General features: G+C 38.7%; 2 protein-coding genes across 2 annotated transcripts; both read left to right on the plus strand.

The window, feature by feature from the left end:
• The first annotated feature begins 4,732 nt into the window (after positions 1 to 4,732).
• On the plus strand, positions 4,733 to 5,487 carry LOC107469771 (E3 ubiquitin ligase BIG BROTHER-related-like). The gene has a single exon (XM_016089143.3). It carries the CDS (start codon positions 4,786 to 4,788, stop codon positions 5,416 to 5,418), a length of 633 nt encoding a protein of 210 aa, XP_015944629.1. The 5' UTR covers positions 4,733 to 4,785; the 3' UTR covers positions 5,419 to 5,487.
• Positions 5,488 to 14,895: 9,408 nt separating this feature from the next.
• On the plus strand, positions 14,896 to 15,270 carry LOC107469767 (uncharacterized). The gene has a single exon (XM_016089140.1). The coding sequence runs from the start codon at positions 14,896 to 14,898 to the stop codon at positions 15,268 to 15,270; it is 375 nt and encodes a 124-aa protein (XP_015944626.1).
• Positions 15,271 to 16,282: the final 1,012 nt, after the last annotated feature.

Raw genomic sequence — 16,282 nt, forward strand, 5'->3', positions numbered from 1 at the left:
AGACAATTAAGCACACCCAAACAATGGCAAGTAAATGCCATATGATGCATGCATGCCCTATTGGCCATGTGTTCACGTGTCGGTTGATCTATCAGAACTCGACACATCCGGTAGCTAACTGATGCACGAAATTGAACTCCGCACAACAGAATCGGCAAGTGCACCGGGTCGTCCAAGTAATACCTCAGGTGAGTGAGGGTCGAATCCCACAGAGATTGTTGGATTGAGCAAGCAATGGCTATCTTGTAAATCTTAGTCAGGCGATTAAAAAAGAGCATAAAATGAAAGCATGATAAAAGTGCAAGAATATAAAATCTATGGCTACCAAATGCAAGAAAACAATAATAACAACTAAATTAAGTAAAGGAAACATCAAATTGCATTAATGAAAATGAAAATTAACAAGAGTTCACAAGCATCAAAGCAACAAAGCAAAAGAAATAACAAATAAAACTAAGAAGTAATAACAAGAGATTGTAAAGAAAACAAAATCAAAACAAGAATTTAAACTTAAATCTAAGAAAAATTTAAGAACAAAACCCTAAATTCTAAAGAGAAGAGAGAACTTCTCTCTCTAGAAACCTAACTTAAAACATGGCTAAAACTTAATTATGACTACTTGGTTCATTCCCTTCAATCCTTGGGTTCAATAGCATCAGAAATGAGTTGGATCTAAGCTTGGATGGGCGCGAAAATTGCCCCCAGCGTATTTCCTTTAATGAGGTCACGTGTTGCTGATCACGCGTGCGCGTGGCCTGGCAAGTTTTCCCTCTCACACGTACGTGTGGGCCACGTGTATGCGTCACCATGAATTTCTCTAATTCCTCATTTCTATATGAATTCTTCACTTTGAATGCTTTTTCTTCACTTCTTCAATCCAAAAATATCACTTCTTCACTCAACAAAAATATCAAGGCATCGAATGGAATTAAAGTGAATTAAATTTAGCAATTTTAAGGCCTAAAAGCATGTTTTCACTCTTAAGCACAATTTATGAGAAATTCACAAAACCATGCTATTTTCTTGAATAAATGTGAGAAAAGTCGATAAAATCCACCAAATTCAATACAAGATAAACCATAAAATTGTGATTTATCAGTAGGCAACGGTAAAGAAGTAGCCTTCTAGACAGATCAATGGATAACAGGGATTCCTAAACTTGGTGATCTAGCACTAGAAGATATCCACCCCATCGTTAAAGACAAGGTGGTTAATGGAGTATAAATGTCGGTCTAGAAATTTCTCAAAGGAATTTCGTTGCAAGCATAGTCCAAACCAACAATTTATCCACCAATCAGAGTTTAAAAAGGTTGTCACAATACAAATCAAAATAACTGGGAGTATCAATCACGGGTAGTTCTCCCTAGGAGTTGCAATGAAGTGCTCAATTATTGGCTATGAAGAGGTGTTTTTGGGGTTTTGAATAATAGACAAGAAATGTAAATAACAAGAAAGTAAATGGCAATTAACTAACAAAGGAAAGGAAATCAAATGGTAAAAAGATCTTGGCAAGGGTTGATGGTTAAAGATCTATCCTTGTTTCCAACCATAATATGATAATTGTAAGGATCAATCCCATTTAGTCAACCTTTAACAATTGGAAGAAAGTCAAATGAGCTCCATCAATCCCAATCCATAAGTCCTAGCCACTCACTAATTGAATTAGTGAAGACTAGAGTCAATGGACATCAATTATCAATCACTTGGACATTAGCAACTCAAGGTCACCTAAGTTACCAACCCAAGCCAAGAATAGGAAAATCTACACTATAGCTAAAAGAAACATTTCATCAAACATCTAGAATGCAATGAAAGTAAACATCATAAATTGCAAGAATTAATAAAAGCCATAACTAACATAAGCAAGAAATCAATAATAACAACTAAGGTAAATATCAAAAGACATGAAAACATAAAATTGCATTGAAAGAAAATTGAAATTGACAAATAAACTAAATTGGCAAATTAAAGAAATTAACAAGAGAATTAGATAAACTAAAGTGCTAGAACAAATAAAAGTAAAGGAAACCTAAAATGAAGCAAGATTAAAATCTAGATCTAAGAAGAAATTGAAATAAAACCCTAAAACCTAGAGAGAGGAGAGAGCCTCTCTCTATAGAATTCTACATCTCTCTAAAACTAAAACTAGTCTAATGTGTGTAATGTTTGTCCCCCATCCTCCTTCACTCCTCAGCCTCTAATCTGCCGACTGGGCTCGAAACTGGGCCAGAAATCAGCCTGAAATCTCCCCTGGCGTGTTCCCTTAAGTGAGGCACGTGACGCTTGTCATGCGTACGCGTCAGTTGAACTTTCCACAAGGTCATGCGTACGCGTCAGTCACGCGTACGCGTTAGTGGATGATGCTCTTGGTCTCGCGCACGCGTCAGCCCCGTGTACGTGTCAGGACTAGCTTCTCAAATATGTAATTCTTTGTATTCCTTCCACTTTTGCATGCTTCCTTTCCATCCTCTAAGACATTCCTGCCCTATAAACCCTGAAATCACTTAATAAACACATCACGGCATTGAATGGTAATAAGAGAGGATTAAAAATTAGCAATTTTAAGGCCTAAAAAGCATGTTTTCATTCTTAAGCATAAATTAGGAAGGATTCACAAAACCAAGCAATTTATATGAATAAGTGTGAAAATAGTTGACAAAATCTACTCAATTCAATTCAAAATAAACCATAAAATAGTAGTTTATCAGTGGCTGATTATGCAAACTCAGACGGTACTTGGAAGCTTAGCAATCTAAACCAAATTCTACCTAGTGAAGCTGTCGATATGATTAGATCAATTAAAGCACCCTAATGGGATTTAGGAGAGGATATGATTTGCAGCTACAAGAATTTTTTCTATTAAATCCACATATCTAGCAATACATCAATCCAACTCAAGTAGTGAGTTTTCTTTTGATAAAATATGGAAACTCAATTTTTCCCAACGTCTGAGAGCCTTCACTTGGCTTCTTTCTCAAAATGCCCTCCTAACTAATGAGAATAGAGCTAGAAAAAGACTTACTGAAGTAGCGGATTGCCTAAGACATCCAAATAACCTCGAGACCTTGCTCTATGTTATGCATGATTGCCCTTTCATCAGTAGAACTTGGAAGAGCTTGGTAAACAGGAATTCACAGCAATATTTCTTTCAGACAGATACCCAAACCTGGCTGAAAAAGAATTTGTGGAGTTCTCATAACAGAAATAGAACCAGCTGGCCCATTATTTTCATCACCACCTACAACCTAGCATGGAAAAGCAAAAATGAACTCATATTTCAAAACTCTCCCTCTAACCTTGATATATTACTTAATCAAGCTATTGACCTGGCCAAGAACTACGAGGATTGTCTCACCATTTCTAAAGCTGGGGTTTCAACGCTGAGTACCAGTAGAGAAGATATGATTGGGTGGGAACCCCCAACTGAGAACTGGTTTAAGTTAAACGTTGATAGTTCAGTTATCCCACCAGCAAGCATGGCGAATTGCGGTGGTCTGATTAGGGACTGTCAGGACAGAACGATTGTAGGATTCATGATGAATTTGCGGAATTGTTTGATCACCTTGGCTGAGATATGGGACTTGTATGCGGGGATTAAGCTAGCTCATGACCTAGGCATTGAAAAGTTCCGGGTAGAGATGGACTCCCTCTGCGCTTTCAATTTTGTCCAGAACTTTGCTTTCTCAAGAGTTGCAGGAACCCCTACTGCGTGCTATCAAGCTGCTTTCTGCCCATCCATGGAATGTTCGCATCTCCGATATCTACAGAAAAAAGAATTTCTATGCAGATTTGTTGGCTAAGAAGGCTCATCTCTATCAGGATTGGGCTCACCTGTTTTTCTTTTCTTCCGACGTTCTTCTTTCCAGTGCTTATGGCGAATGTCTTTGGGATTAAATTTCTCAGAATAATTTTTATGTAGCTTTCTGTTTTGGACTTTATGCTCCATTGCTCATAAAAAAAAAATAATCCTTTTAATTATTTACTAATGACTGCAAGATATAATTGAAGCCATAAATTTCACTATGAATAAAGGAACTTGACCAAAAAAAAAAAGACTTATACTATTTAGAATAACTTATTTCTGAGTGATATTTATCAAACTAATTTGCGGTTAAAATTTTGTAGTGATCTCGTGTGGCTAATCTAATTTAAATTTACATTGATTTGTTTGAATTAAAATTCTATGTAATTTACACACATGGTTTATGCCAAATAGATTATTAATGTTGTTTAAATAATTAATGGTTAATTTAAAACAAAAAATGAAGTTAATAATTTTATTATAAATAATTATATGGTTGTCCAAATTTTAATTAAATTAATATTAATTATTATGATAATTAAATGTTTCAATAACCATAAAATATATCATCAAAGGTAACATATCTCTATAAAAAATGATTGGTTAGAATTTACCATTAAATTTTTACTTCTCGTATCAGATTTTGTAATTGAAATTAAAGAATGATGATAAATATTAATTCAGATGAGAAACCGCGCAGCAATTGGTCGCTGATATCTCGAATTTGGAGACAAGGCATATTGGTACTTATGGAGGACGTTTTGATATTACCTTGCAAGCAAGCTGTCCAAAAATTAAAGGAGCCAAAAAGCTTACCCACGCAAAAGGATTTCATTTACTTTATATGGAAGTTGTTTCTGTTCATCCCCAAATTAAAGATATATATTTACTTGAATGCAACAATCAATTTGTGATCTCTCCATATTCTAAACCATCTATCAATATTATTGTGTCAATTTAATTTGCATCTATTTTCTCTTTCAATGGAACGTGACGGTGGCCATAAACAAACTTCTCACAAAACTCCGTACACTCAGCTTGAACAGGTTAGCTCTGATTTCTTTCTAGCAATTGGCCTGCAAGAGCAAAACGCAACAATATTCACAGCGCTCGCAGCGACACTGGAAAGCGAAGGATCCTCCTCGTCGCTTGATAATGAGCAGGAAGACGATGATAACGCTGATTTCTTCACGAGCTATGAGTTTGAAACGGAGGACCTTCAGTTTCTTGAAAGCGAAGGAAGCAACTACGGTGATGACGAAGACATGGATGACTTTGACTTCGACGTGGACGAATTGACATACGAAGAGTTAATTGAGTTGGAAGACTTTATAGGGAAGCAGAAGAGAGGGTTATCAGCAAATGAGGTTTCTTCGTGCTTGCATTCCTACACCTTCGATTCTGTTAACGAGAGGAAAAACAGTGGAACCGATCGGTGCGTGATTTGCCAGATTGAGTATGAAGAAGGTGAAGCGTTGGTGGCACTTCGTTGCGGACATCCTTTCCACACGGATTGCATAAGCAAGTGGCTTCAAGTAAGAAAGGTTTGCCCAATATGTAGCAGTGAAATTTCGGCTCCCGAGATTGTCAATAAACAAGAACCCTTCATTGTTTAGTTACCGTTGTTTTAGACGATGGCGATGCTCATAAATTTGTACAATAAAAATTTGAATGATAACATATATAAATAAAGATAAATTTTATCCGACCAAGTTAAGTTCTAAAATGATCTCTGATATTAGCGTCGTGCATTAAAATTATTTTTGAAATTATAATTGTATTGATTAGGTCTCTGAAATTGACAAAAAGTGCATCATGTTAGTCTTTGACCCATTTTTTATTAACAACGTGATGATATGACACTACAAGAAAAAATGCTTGTCAGCACACTTTTTTCTTACCACACTTTTAAAGCGTGCCCAAAAGTGGTCTATGGCCACGTTTTTGCGAGGGTGGCAACTGAATTGGGATTTGGCCACACTTTTTTTGGTCACGCTTTAGGAAAATCGGCACGCTTTTACAAGGGTGCCACTTATTTGAAATTTGGCCACGCTTTCTTATTGCCACGCTTGAAAAGCATGCCCACAGAGAGAAATCGGCACACTTTTACGAGGGTGCCACTGATTTGATATTTGGCTACGCTTTTTTTGCTACGCTTGAAAAGCGTGCCATAGAAGAAAATCGGCATGCATGAAAAGCGTGGCTATCCTGTGTTTAATTAGGCACAGTACAAAAACGTGCCGATAGAATTCCCTCTCCTAAAATTTAGTTTCCCACCTATTTTTTTCCACACTTTACTTTTTTTTTCTAAGTTTTCAATTTTAACCCTAAAAGTGATAAACTAGTTTTACATTATTACCAAATTCACTTTTAACCCTAAAATTCACTTTTAAACCCTAAACCACGCCGTCATCTTCCTATTCTCTTTCTAACCCTGCTTTCGTACGTCGTTCATCGTCATCTTCATCGCACCCAGCCTTTATCGCCTTCATCGTCATCTTCATCACTGCCCTTCATCGCACCCAACCTTCATCACCTTCATCGTCATCTTCATCATTCATTACTGTGGTCTTCCTCGAGCTTGTCGTTGCCGTCACCGTCAGTAGTCGTTGTCTTCCTCGATGCTGCTTTGAAAGGGTTTTGAATGTCTTTTCCTTGAAAGGTTCAGAAAATCCTAACCTCCATCACGCCACCATCTATCTCACCGTCGCCACCCTTCACGCTCAAGATCGTAACCAGGTTTGTCGTTATGTTAGCTAGCTCACCATTCCTCTTGCTATTTTGCTTGTCATCCTTCTCGTCGTTCTGCTCGCCTCTCTCTCGCGGTTCTGCTCGCCGTGCTGCTCGAAAGTTAGTGCTTAGTTGTACTCCATCTTCTTTTTTTTAAATGCTCCATTTAGAAATCAATCAAGAAAATTGGATGATTATTGAATATTTTTTGCTGTTAACTTTTTATTGAATTGATTATTGATTACCTCTGGCTGTGCTGCTATTTTAATTTGTATCTTGTGGTTTTTTTGCCTATGCTGTTTCTCAACCCTCGCACCCAACCCTTGTTCATCAATAGTCTTTCTTTGAATTTCATCAGAACTTATGGCCAAAAGCAATTGTTCTACTTATAACGCCTCCTCCAATTGATGAAGTTACACGTCTTCAGTATGGTTTTTTTCCTCTTTCCTTCTATCCACCTATAGAATTTTGGAGATATTGATAGAGATTTAAAGTTGACGATTTGCAAAATATCTTTTGCAGATATCCATATACAGACAACCCACAGGGTCTTCCTGAGAGAACAAATGGAGCTGCTGGCGAGTATGCTAGAGCATGCACTTCTGTGGCTGCAGAATGTGGAGTCCCTGTGATTGATCTCTTGGACCAAATGCAGCAGTGCCCCGACTAGAAGAAAGAATATCTAAAGGTATAGCCTTTGCCTATCAGGAATTTGATCCATGCCGCTCTCATTCTCGATGTACATTACCTATGCTTCAAGCCCAAAGAGTGGTTTTTTGTAGGGTGTTGTATTACATAATGTCAAACTCTGTATAGGAAAATGGTATAAGGGTTATAAGGTGAGCATGCTTATAAATTGTCCATACATCAAAACCAAATTATCTCACAACTATTTTTTAGCAGAATTGGTCCTTGTTGCTAATATGCAATATTAGAAAATAGCAAAATAGCTATCATTTATTCCTTTTTATACTATTTTATACTATTTTAATAAAATTTTTGTAATTTATCTTTAATAAATCACTTGACAAAGTAAAATATATATATAATGTAGGGACTTATAGGTTTAATTGTATTTGAATTAACTGCCATCTTCATTTTTGTTACAGCTTCTAATGATGTTTCATTAACAAGTTCAGGTCAATGCGGCTCCCATGGAGTTTCTAGCGAGATAATTCAAGCAAAAGCAAATTGAGGGATCTCCTCGACGGCTCGGAATACATGCTTAGCTTTGGGAGTAAGTTTATCTTTTCTAGTTTGATTTGTAGGAGAATGTCAGTTACTTGAAGGAATTATGTCACCATTGTTGCTTGCTTTTGTTTTTCTTTATAATTTTTTATTTTAAATCTAAAAGAAATATATGACAGCTTTATAATTAAACAAGTTAGCAGTTTCCTCCATTGGCCATCAATTTTTTCTCTCTAAAATGAGAATGCTCTTTGTCTTTCATATGAACAGCCAAAGAATGTGAAAAATAGCAAAGAAGTTTCAAAATCATTAGTGAAGAATGTCCTTTGATGTGGTAGCAGATAGTAGTAGACTAGTAATAATAATGGTATGTGATTTTCTTAAGTTTCAAAATCATTATGCTCTTTGTCTTTATTATTATATGAATGTACAGTTTCCTGATATTATATGTTGGTATTAACTTTCATGATGCTTTTCTTAAGTGCTTGTGTTTGTAAGCTTATGAACGCAAAATTTGACATCACCCTTCAGTGTTTCAACTTTCTTTCTTAAATTAGGCTGATAAACTATTATTTTATGATTTATATTGTGTTTAATTGAGTGGTTTTATCAAGCCTTCACCCACTTATTCATATGATTTGCATGTATTTACAATTCCATCCTAAAATTGTTCTATGATTGAAAACTTGCTTCCTAAAGATCTTTTAATTGTATATTTTTATTCTCCTTTATACCATTTGATGTCGTGATCTATGTGTTAAGTGTTTCAGGCTTCATAGGGCAGGAATGGCTTAGAGAATGGAGAGGAGGCTTGCAAAAATGGAAGGAACACAAGAAATTGAGGAGATGACCAGTGAGAAGTGACGCAGGCGCATGGCTCATGCGACCGTGCGAAATGGAAGAAATCGCAGTGACGCGCTCGCGTGCCTGACACGAACGCGTGGATTGGAAGCTGCACGAGTGACGCGAATGCGTGGACGACGCGCACGTGTGGCACGAAAAACGCTGGATGACGCGAACGCATGGACGACGCGGTTGCGTGACGTGCGTGATCTGCAGAATTTTCAGAAAATGCTGGCGTGGATTCTGGGCCGCATTTTAACCCAGCTTTTGGCCCAAAAACGCAGATTAGAGCCAAGAAACATGCAGAGACTAAAGACAACTCTCATTTCGCATATTTTCTAGTTTTAGTTTTTGGATCTAGAGAGAGAATTCTACCTCTTCCTTTAGGTTTTTTTTCTTTACATTCATAGTTTTAGGATTTGAAGATTTTGCTTTGGTTATTGAGAAGAGTTTACCTCCGGAACTGGTCATTCTAGTTTGTTTACTTACTTTTTACTTACTCTTTCATATCTTTAATCTGTCCAGAGTTACAATTGGATTATTTTTAGAGTTTATTAATACAAAGACTATTTTTATTTTTAATTGATCTCTTTGATTATTGTTTATCATGTCTCTTTTCATTTTTCCTCTTAATTTTGTGAAGTCTACATTTATGATAATAGAGTAGTTTCCCTACTTGATTGGGAGTTGATTAAAAGGAGAACCTTGAGTTGGAATACTCAAGAGTCCAATTGTAATTGGTTTGTTGTTGGTTGGCTTGTTAGTCACTAACTATAATCCTTCCCGAGGGAGAGGGTTAGGTCTTGTGAATAGAAGTTGACTTTTAACTTGACTTTCCTTCATTTGTTGAGGGTTAACTAAGTAAAAACAACTACTAATTATTAATTGATCTTGAGAAAATTCCAACAAGGATAGAACTTCCGATTAATCTTCTCCCGGTCAAGATTTTTATTTAAATTACATAAATTCTCTGATTTAATTTCCTATTTATCAAACTCAAAACCATTTTGGAAAACCTCTGATTAATAAAATAGCACATCTTCGGATTTTTGCTGGTTAAGAGCTGTACTTGCAACACCATTTTTCTTAATAATTCTTAATCTGACAATTTTTGCCACGTCAATTTTTGGCGCCGTTGCCGGGGAGTTGCAATAGATTGCTAATTTTTTTATTGGAATTTATTTATTTGCATTTTTCTTTTTATTTTGCTACTATGAGCTGCATGTTTCTTTCATTGAATGACGCATTCACTTCCTGATCCAATTAGATTGCTAGTATTTGATCCTGAGATTGAAAGAACTATTTCACGTATAAGGCAAGCTCGGCGTCGGTTAGTCCTCTCCGAGGACGAATCTGAAACGTCACTTAAGGAAGAAACAAGCTCCCTTTCTACTAATTCAGTTGATTTACGTGCAGGTGACATGGCAGCACCTAGGAGATTTACTATCCAGGAAGCTGGAGCCCCTGATTTTACACTACAACCGTATCAAGCACATCACCCAGCGGTAGCTGCAGATTTTGAACTAAAGACTACACTACTCAACTTGATGCCTAAGTTTCATGGCTTACCCGCTCAAGAGCCTATCAAGCACCTTAGGAATTTCCAGGCAGCCTATTCTACTGTCAGGCATGATGGTGCAGATGAAAGTTCTATTCTGTTAAAAGCCTTCCCGTTCTCTCTTGAGGGAAAGGCGAGAGAGTGGTACTACGCCCAACCTAGAGTGACTGTTGCTAAATGGCATATGCTTAGAAGGGAATTTTTGGAAAAATTCTTTCCAGCTGAAGTTACTGATAGATTGAGGAAGGAAATTTCCATGATTGTTCAAGGCGAATCCGAGACTCTCCACGAATATTGAGAATGCTTCAACAATCTTCTGGAAGCATGTCCCCACCACATGATTGAGAAGTTAATGTTGCTCGACTACTTCACATAGGGCATGAAACCTCAAGATAAGACCACATTGGAAGGTGCTAGCAATGGGTCTATGAAAAAGTACAAGACCACTGATGAAGCATGGCAATTGATCAGCGACTTAGCTGAATCCACTAGGAATCACAAGCAGAGGCAAGGCCACTCAAAAGCTGTTACAGATGTACCTTCTAGTAAGGAGACTACTACTCTAACTCAGAGTATATGTGAAATGACCAACTTACTGAAGCAGATGCAGTTGAGTCAACAATAAGCTCAGCAAGCTCAGCCTTCTCCACCATAGCAAAGCCAATAGTTGGTTCCACAAAGAGTGTGCGGGATCTGTGCTGATTATAGTCATTATACGGATGAATGTCCGCAGCTCTAACAGGAAGACAACACTATGGCAGCCACTCATAACTTCTATGACCGCCCCAATCAAGGATACAATCAAGGTGGTGGCTACAACCATGGATGGCAGGACAATTCCAACCAAGGTTGGAGAGATAATTCTAACCAGGGTTGGAGGTACAATCATAATAGAGGAGGCAGAGCTAACAATGGAAACCAGAGGTGGAATAATAATAACAACATCAGACAGCAGAATCAGAATCAGGCCTACATATCACCTCATCTAAGGCAGCCTCAAGCATCTCAGCAGACCCCTCAGATCACTTATCCCTCTTCATCTTCTAATGATGAGTTATTACAATCTATTGATCGGATACAGCAGGCCATGAAAAATAACCTTACCTCTACTCTAAATAGTTTGAACTCTACCTTGCAAGCTCTTGTCTCACAGATTAAATCACTAAATAACTCCAACAACCAGCCTTTGAGCTCCAGTAGAATCCCCTCTCAACCATTACCTAACCCCAAGGGTGGCATCAATGCCATTACCTTGAGGTCTGGAACCACACTACAAAGGAGGAATCTTGAGGAGCCAAGCCCGCTAGAACACGCCCCAGCTGAGGACATGGTTGAGGTAGAGGATGTTGATGAAGCACAAGGCATGGCTGAAGTAGAAGCAACCCAACCAAGGAACGCAGAACCCCAGCAAGCTGAAGCTATAAGAGACGCCACTCCTATCCCATTTCCACACCTTGCTAAGAAAGCCAGAAGCAGATGGAAGTTGATCCCAAAATGGTAGAAATCTTCTAAAAGGTTAAGGTAACTGTTCCCCTTTTTGATGTTATTCAACAAGTACCTAAATTCGCAAAGTTTCTAAAAGAATTGTGCATACATAAAAATAAAATTAATGAATTAGAAACTATTCCTTTAGGTAGTTCTATATTTGCTTTAATGGGAAATATACCTGAAAAATGTAATGATCGAGGCCCATGTATGGTTAACTGTACCATTTGAGGTGTGATATTTTCTGACTGTATGTGTGATTTAGGAGCGTGCGTGAGTATTATGCCCTTGTCTATATATAATGCTTTAAGGCTCCCTCCCTTAAAAAGGTCAGTAGCTCGTTTTGTGTTAGCAGATAAAAGCATTATTACAGTGGTTGGAATTGCTGAAGATGTGTTAGTGAGCATTAAGGGGCTCACGTTTCCCATTGACTTCTATATCTTAGAGATGCCCCAAAATGACTCAAGAAAGCCTTCATCAATCCTGCTTGGAAGACCGTTTTTGAAGACTTCAAAGTTCAAGCTGGTATTCTTTTGAAGTAGATGGCAGAACAGTGAGCTTCAATCTGGATGAAGCTATGAAGCATCCCCCAGAAGATCACTCCATATTCCAATGTGACATCATTGATGAAATTATAGCTGCAACTCACCAAGAAGAAATGGAAGAGAGTCACATGGAGCACGATCCAAGTGTGGGGACACCCTCTGATCATACTGAAGACTCGTTACCATTTTCACCAGCCCCAGATGATATAGAGCCATGCCATGAGCAGAAAATGGAATTAAAGCCGCTTCCTCCACACCTCAAGTATGCTTACCTTGAGGACAAGCAGAAGTTTCCAGTTATCATTGCGAGGGAGCTCACTTCCCAACAAGAAGAACAACTGCTTAGTGTATTGAGGACGCATAAGAAAGCAATTGGATGGAGCTTGGCGGACATCGTAGGCATCAACCCTCAAGTTTGTGAACATAGAATATTCTTAGAAGAAGGAGCAAAGCCTGTCCATCAACCTCAGAGAAGATTGAATCCAACCATCTTAGAAGTTGTCAAGAAGGAAGTAACCAGACTACTTGAAGCAGATATTATTTACCCCATTTCAGATAGCGAATGGGTCAGCCCAGTGCAAGTGGTGCCCAAGAAGTCTGGAGTTACAACAATAAGAAATGAGCAGGGAGAACTTTTGACAACCAGAGTGCAGAACTCATGGAGAGTCTGCATTGACTACAGGCGTCTCAACCAAGCCACTCGCAAGGATCATTACCCCTTGCCATTCATTGATCAGATGCTTGATCGCTTGTCAGGTAGATCTCATTACTGCTTTTTAGATGGTTATACAGGTTATTTCCAAATCCATATAGCTCCTGAAGATCAGAAAAAGACTACTTTTACATGTCCTTTTGGGACTTATGCTTATAAGAGACTGCCCTTTGGCTTATGCAATGCACCAGCTACTTTCCAAAGGTGTATGATGATTCTTTTCTCCGATCTCATTGAGACCTGGATGGAAGTTTTTATGGATGACTTTAGCGTATATGTTGATTCATTCAGCCTTTGCTTGGATAGTTTATCTAGAGTATTGGACAGGTGTGTTAGTTCAAACCTTGTTTTAAAATTTGAAAAGTGTCATTTTATGGTGAAACAAGGAATTATTCTAGGACATGTTATTTCTGATACTGGTATCTCTGTAGACCCCGCAAAGGTGGATGTTATTTCTAGTTTACCTTACCCCTCCTCTGTGAGGGAAGTCCATTCGTTCCTTGGCCATGCAGGTTTTTACAGGAGATTCATTAAGGACTTCAGTAAGGTAGCACTACCCTTATCTAGACTACTGTAAAAAGATATTGAGTTCAAGTTCAATGAGGATTGCAAACAAGTGTTTGATAAGCTGAAGACCGCCCTGACTCAAGCTCCGATTGTGAGGGGACCAGACTGGAGTCAACCATTTGAAATTATGTGTGATGCCTCCAATCATACAGTAGGAGCAGCACTAGCTCAGCATGAAGGTAACGATCCTTTTGTAATTGCTTATGCATCTAAAACTTTAGATGCTGCTCAATCTAATAACACTACTACTGAAAAAGAGCTTCTAGCTATTGTTTTTGCTCTGGATAAATTCCGAGCCTATTTACTTGGTACTAAGGTAGTAGTGTACTCAGACCATGCAGCTCTAAAATATTTATTAACTAAAAAGGAATCTAAACCAAGGCTAATACATTGGATGCTACTGCTACAAGAATTTGATTTGGAAATTAAAGATAGGAGTGGTAACCAAAATTTAGTGGCAGACCACATGAGTCACCTTGAGCACATTAAAGATGACTCCATTCCTATCAATGATACTTTCCCATTTGATAGCTTACAGGCAGTATCTGATGTAGTTCCTTAGTATGCACCTGTAGCTAATTATCTAATTAGCCACACTTTTCCTCCCGATTTTACTAAGCATCAGAGAGACATGCTAAAAAGCGAGTCCAAATATTATATATGGGATGATTCATATCTATGGAGGTGTGGTGCTGACTAGGTAATTAGATGGTGTGTGCCTCAATCAGAATTCCAGTCCATTTTAGAGGCCTGCCACTCATCTGAGAGTGGAGGACATTTTGGCCCTCAATGAACAGCTAGAATAGTTTTAGACTGTGGATTCTGGTGGCCTACCCTTTTTAAAGATGCCGCTGACCTTTGTAAATCTTGTTCTTCTTGCCAAAGATTTGGTAATATATCCAAGAGGGATGAAATGCCTCAACAAATTATGCTTTTCTGTGAAATTTTTTATGTTTGGGGCATTGACTTCATGGGTCAATTTCCAAATTCTAAAGGTCACATTTATATACTGTTAGCTGTAGATTATGTTTCTAAATGGGTGGAAGCAATTCTGACCTATACTGATAATGCTAACATTGTTGTTTCCTCTGTTAGAAACCATATTATTTGTCGCTTTGGATCACCATGAGCAATCATGAGTGATCAAGGCACTCACTTTTGTAACAGGAGACTAACAGGATTACTGAAGAAGCATGGGATAATTCATAAAGTATCAACAGCCTATCACCCCCAAACTAATGGGCAAGCCGAGGTGTCTAACAGAGAGATAAAGCACATACTGCAAAAGATAGTCAAGCCTCATAGAAAGGACTGGAGCACCAGGCTCCAAGATGCGCTTTGGGCATATCGGACAACATACAAGACACCAATCGGGATGAGTCCTTTCCGCTTAGTTTATGGAAAGGCCTGTCATCTCCCAGTTGAGTTAGAACACAAAGCCTTCTGGGCAGTAAAGGAATGCAACATGGACTTTGAGAAAGCCAGAGCTGAACGGAAGTTACAATTGCAAGAATTAGAGAATATTCGCCTAGAAGCTTATGAAAACTCCAGGCTGTATAAAGAGAAGGTGAAAGCTGTGCATGATAAGAACATCAAGAGAAGAGAGTTCCAACCCGGGGACTTAGTCCTCCTTTACAACTCCAAAATGCGGCTCATGCCAGGCAAACTGAGATCCAGATGGGACGGTCCCTATCGAGTAGAGAAGGCGGAGCCATATGAAGTCTTTCACTTGAGCCATTCTTCAAGCTCTGAACTTATAAAGGTTAATGGACATCGCTTGAAGTTATTTCATGGTGAAAAGATGGCAAAAAACATGGAGCTAGAGATCTTCCTCTTGTAAGATCCACCCACAGCAGAAGACTGAGCTAGTGGAGCGTCCAACTTAAGGACGTTAAAGCAAAGTGTTGGGTGGGAGACAACCCACCATGGTATGATCGTTCTTTTTTCCTCTCCTTAACTTCCTTTTTCAATAACTCTTCTCAGTACTAGTGCCTATAGTTCGCATCTGCATTTGTATATTGCATAAAAAAACACATGCGACGCGACAGCGTCGCCAACGCACCCGCGTCCTATATGCGTTGGGAAGACAATAAGATTAAACAGAGAGTCAAGGGAAAGCGTGGCTGGAGGCATGCCTTTGGCACAAATTGATCCACGCGAACGCATCAACCACGCGAACGTGTGCCCTGAAAATTGACGTAAGAAAGGGTGTTTGGCATAATGTTAGGCTGGAACGGGGCTAAACTCGTGCTAGACGCACAAGCCCTACCATGCGTACGTGTGCCCCATGCGTATGCGTGCCCCACGCGCCCGCGTCGTTTTCAAAGTTTGGCCATTCACGCAATCGCGTCCACCACGCGATCGCGTCACCCTGCAATTTGGCAACAATGAGTTTTGAACAGAGAGTTGTACGAACGCAAGGCTGCCCTCGCATCACTAGCACAAACCATGTCACGCGTCCGTGTGACCGATGCGTCTGCGTGACCGACGCGTCCGCGTCAAGTCATATAAGTGCTATTCGCACGAACGCGGGACCCACGCATCCGCGTCGCTTGCGCCGCACAACTTATCCAGATCAGCCAAAATATCTTATCTTTTTCTTCCCCAAATCCTTATTTCTTTCCCCCCTTTCTTCCTTCTTCCTTCTTTCTCACTTTCTACTCCCTCTTTCTCACCACCATCATCAAGGTCTTTTCTTTTCTTCTTCCCTCTTTACTTTTCTATTCTTATTCTTATTTTCATATTTTCTTCTTTGTTTTCTTCCTTTCATTATCTATGTTTTCTTTTTCTTTTTTCTTTTTAAACTTTTTTTATTGGTGTTGGAAATTTATTTGGGTCATTATTTCTTATAT

This window comes from Arachis duranensis, chromosome 10 (assembly GCF_000817695.3).
Source record: "Arachis duranensis cultivar V14167 chromosome 10, aradu.V14167.gnm2.J7QH, whole genome shotgun sequence".
In the NCBI taxonomy this organism is placed as follows: Eukaryota; Viridiplantae; Streptophyta; class Magnoliopsida; order Fabales; family Fabaceae; genus Arachis; species Arachis duranensis.

Excerpts from the sequence above, each read along its gene's own strand:
- LOC107469771 (XM_016089143.3), top strand. The coding sequence starts at position 4,786 with ATGGAACGTGACGGTGGCCATAAACAAACTTCTCACAAAACTCCGTAC.
- LOC107469767 (XM_016089140.1), top strand. The coding sequence starts at position 14,896 with ATGGACTTTGAGAAAGCCAGAGCTGAACGGAAGTTACAATTGCAAGAA.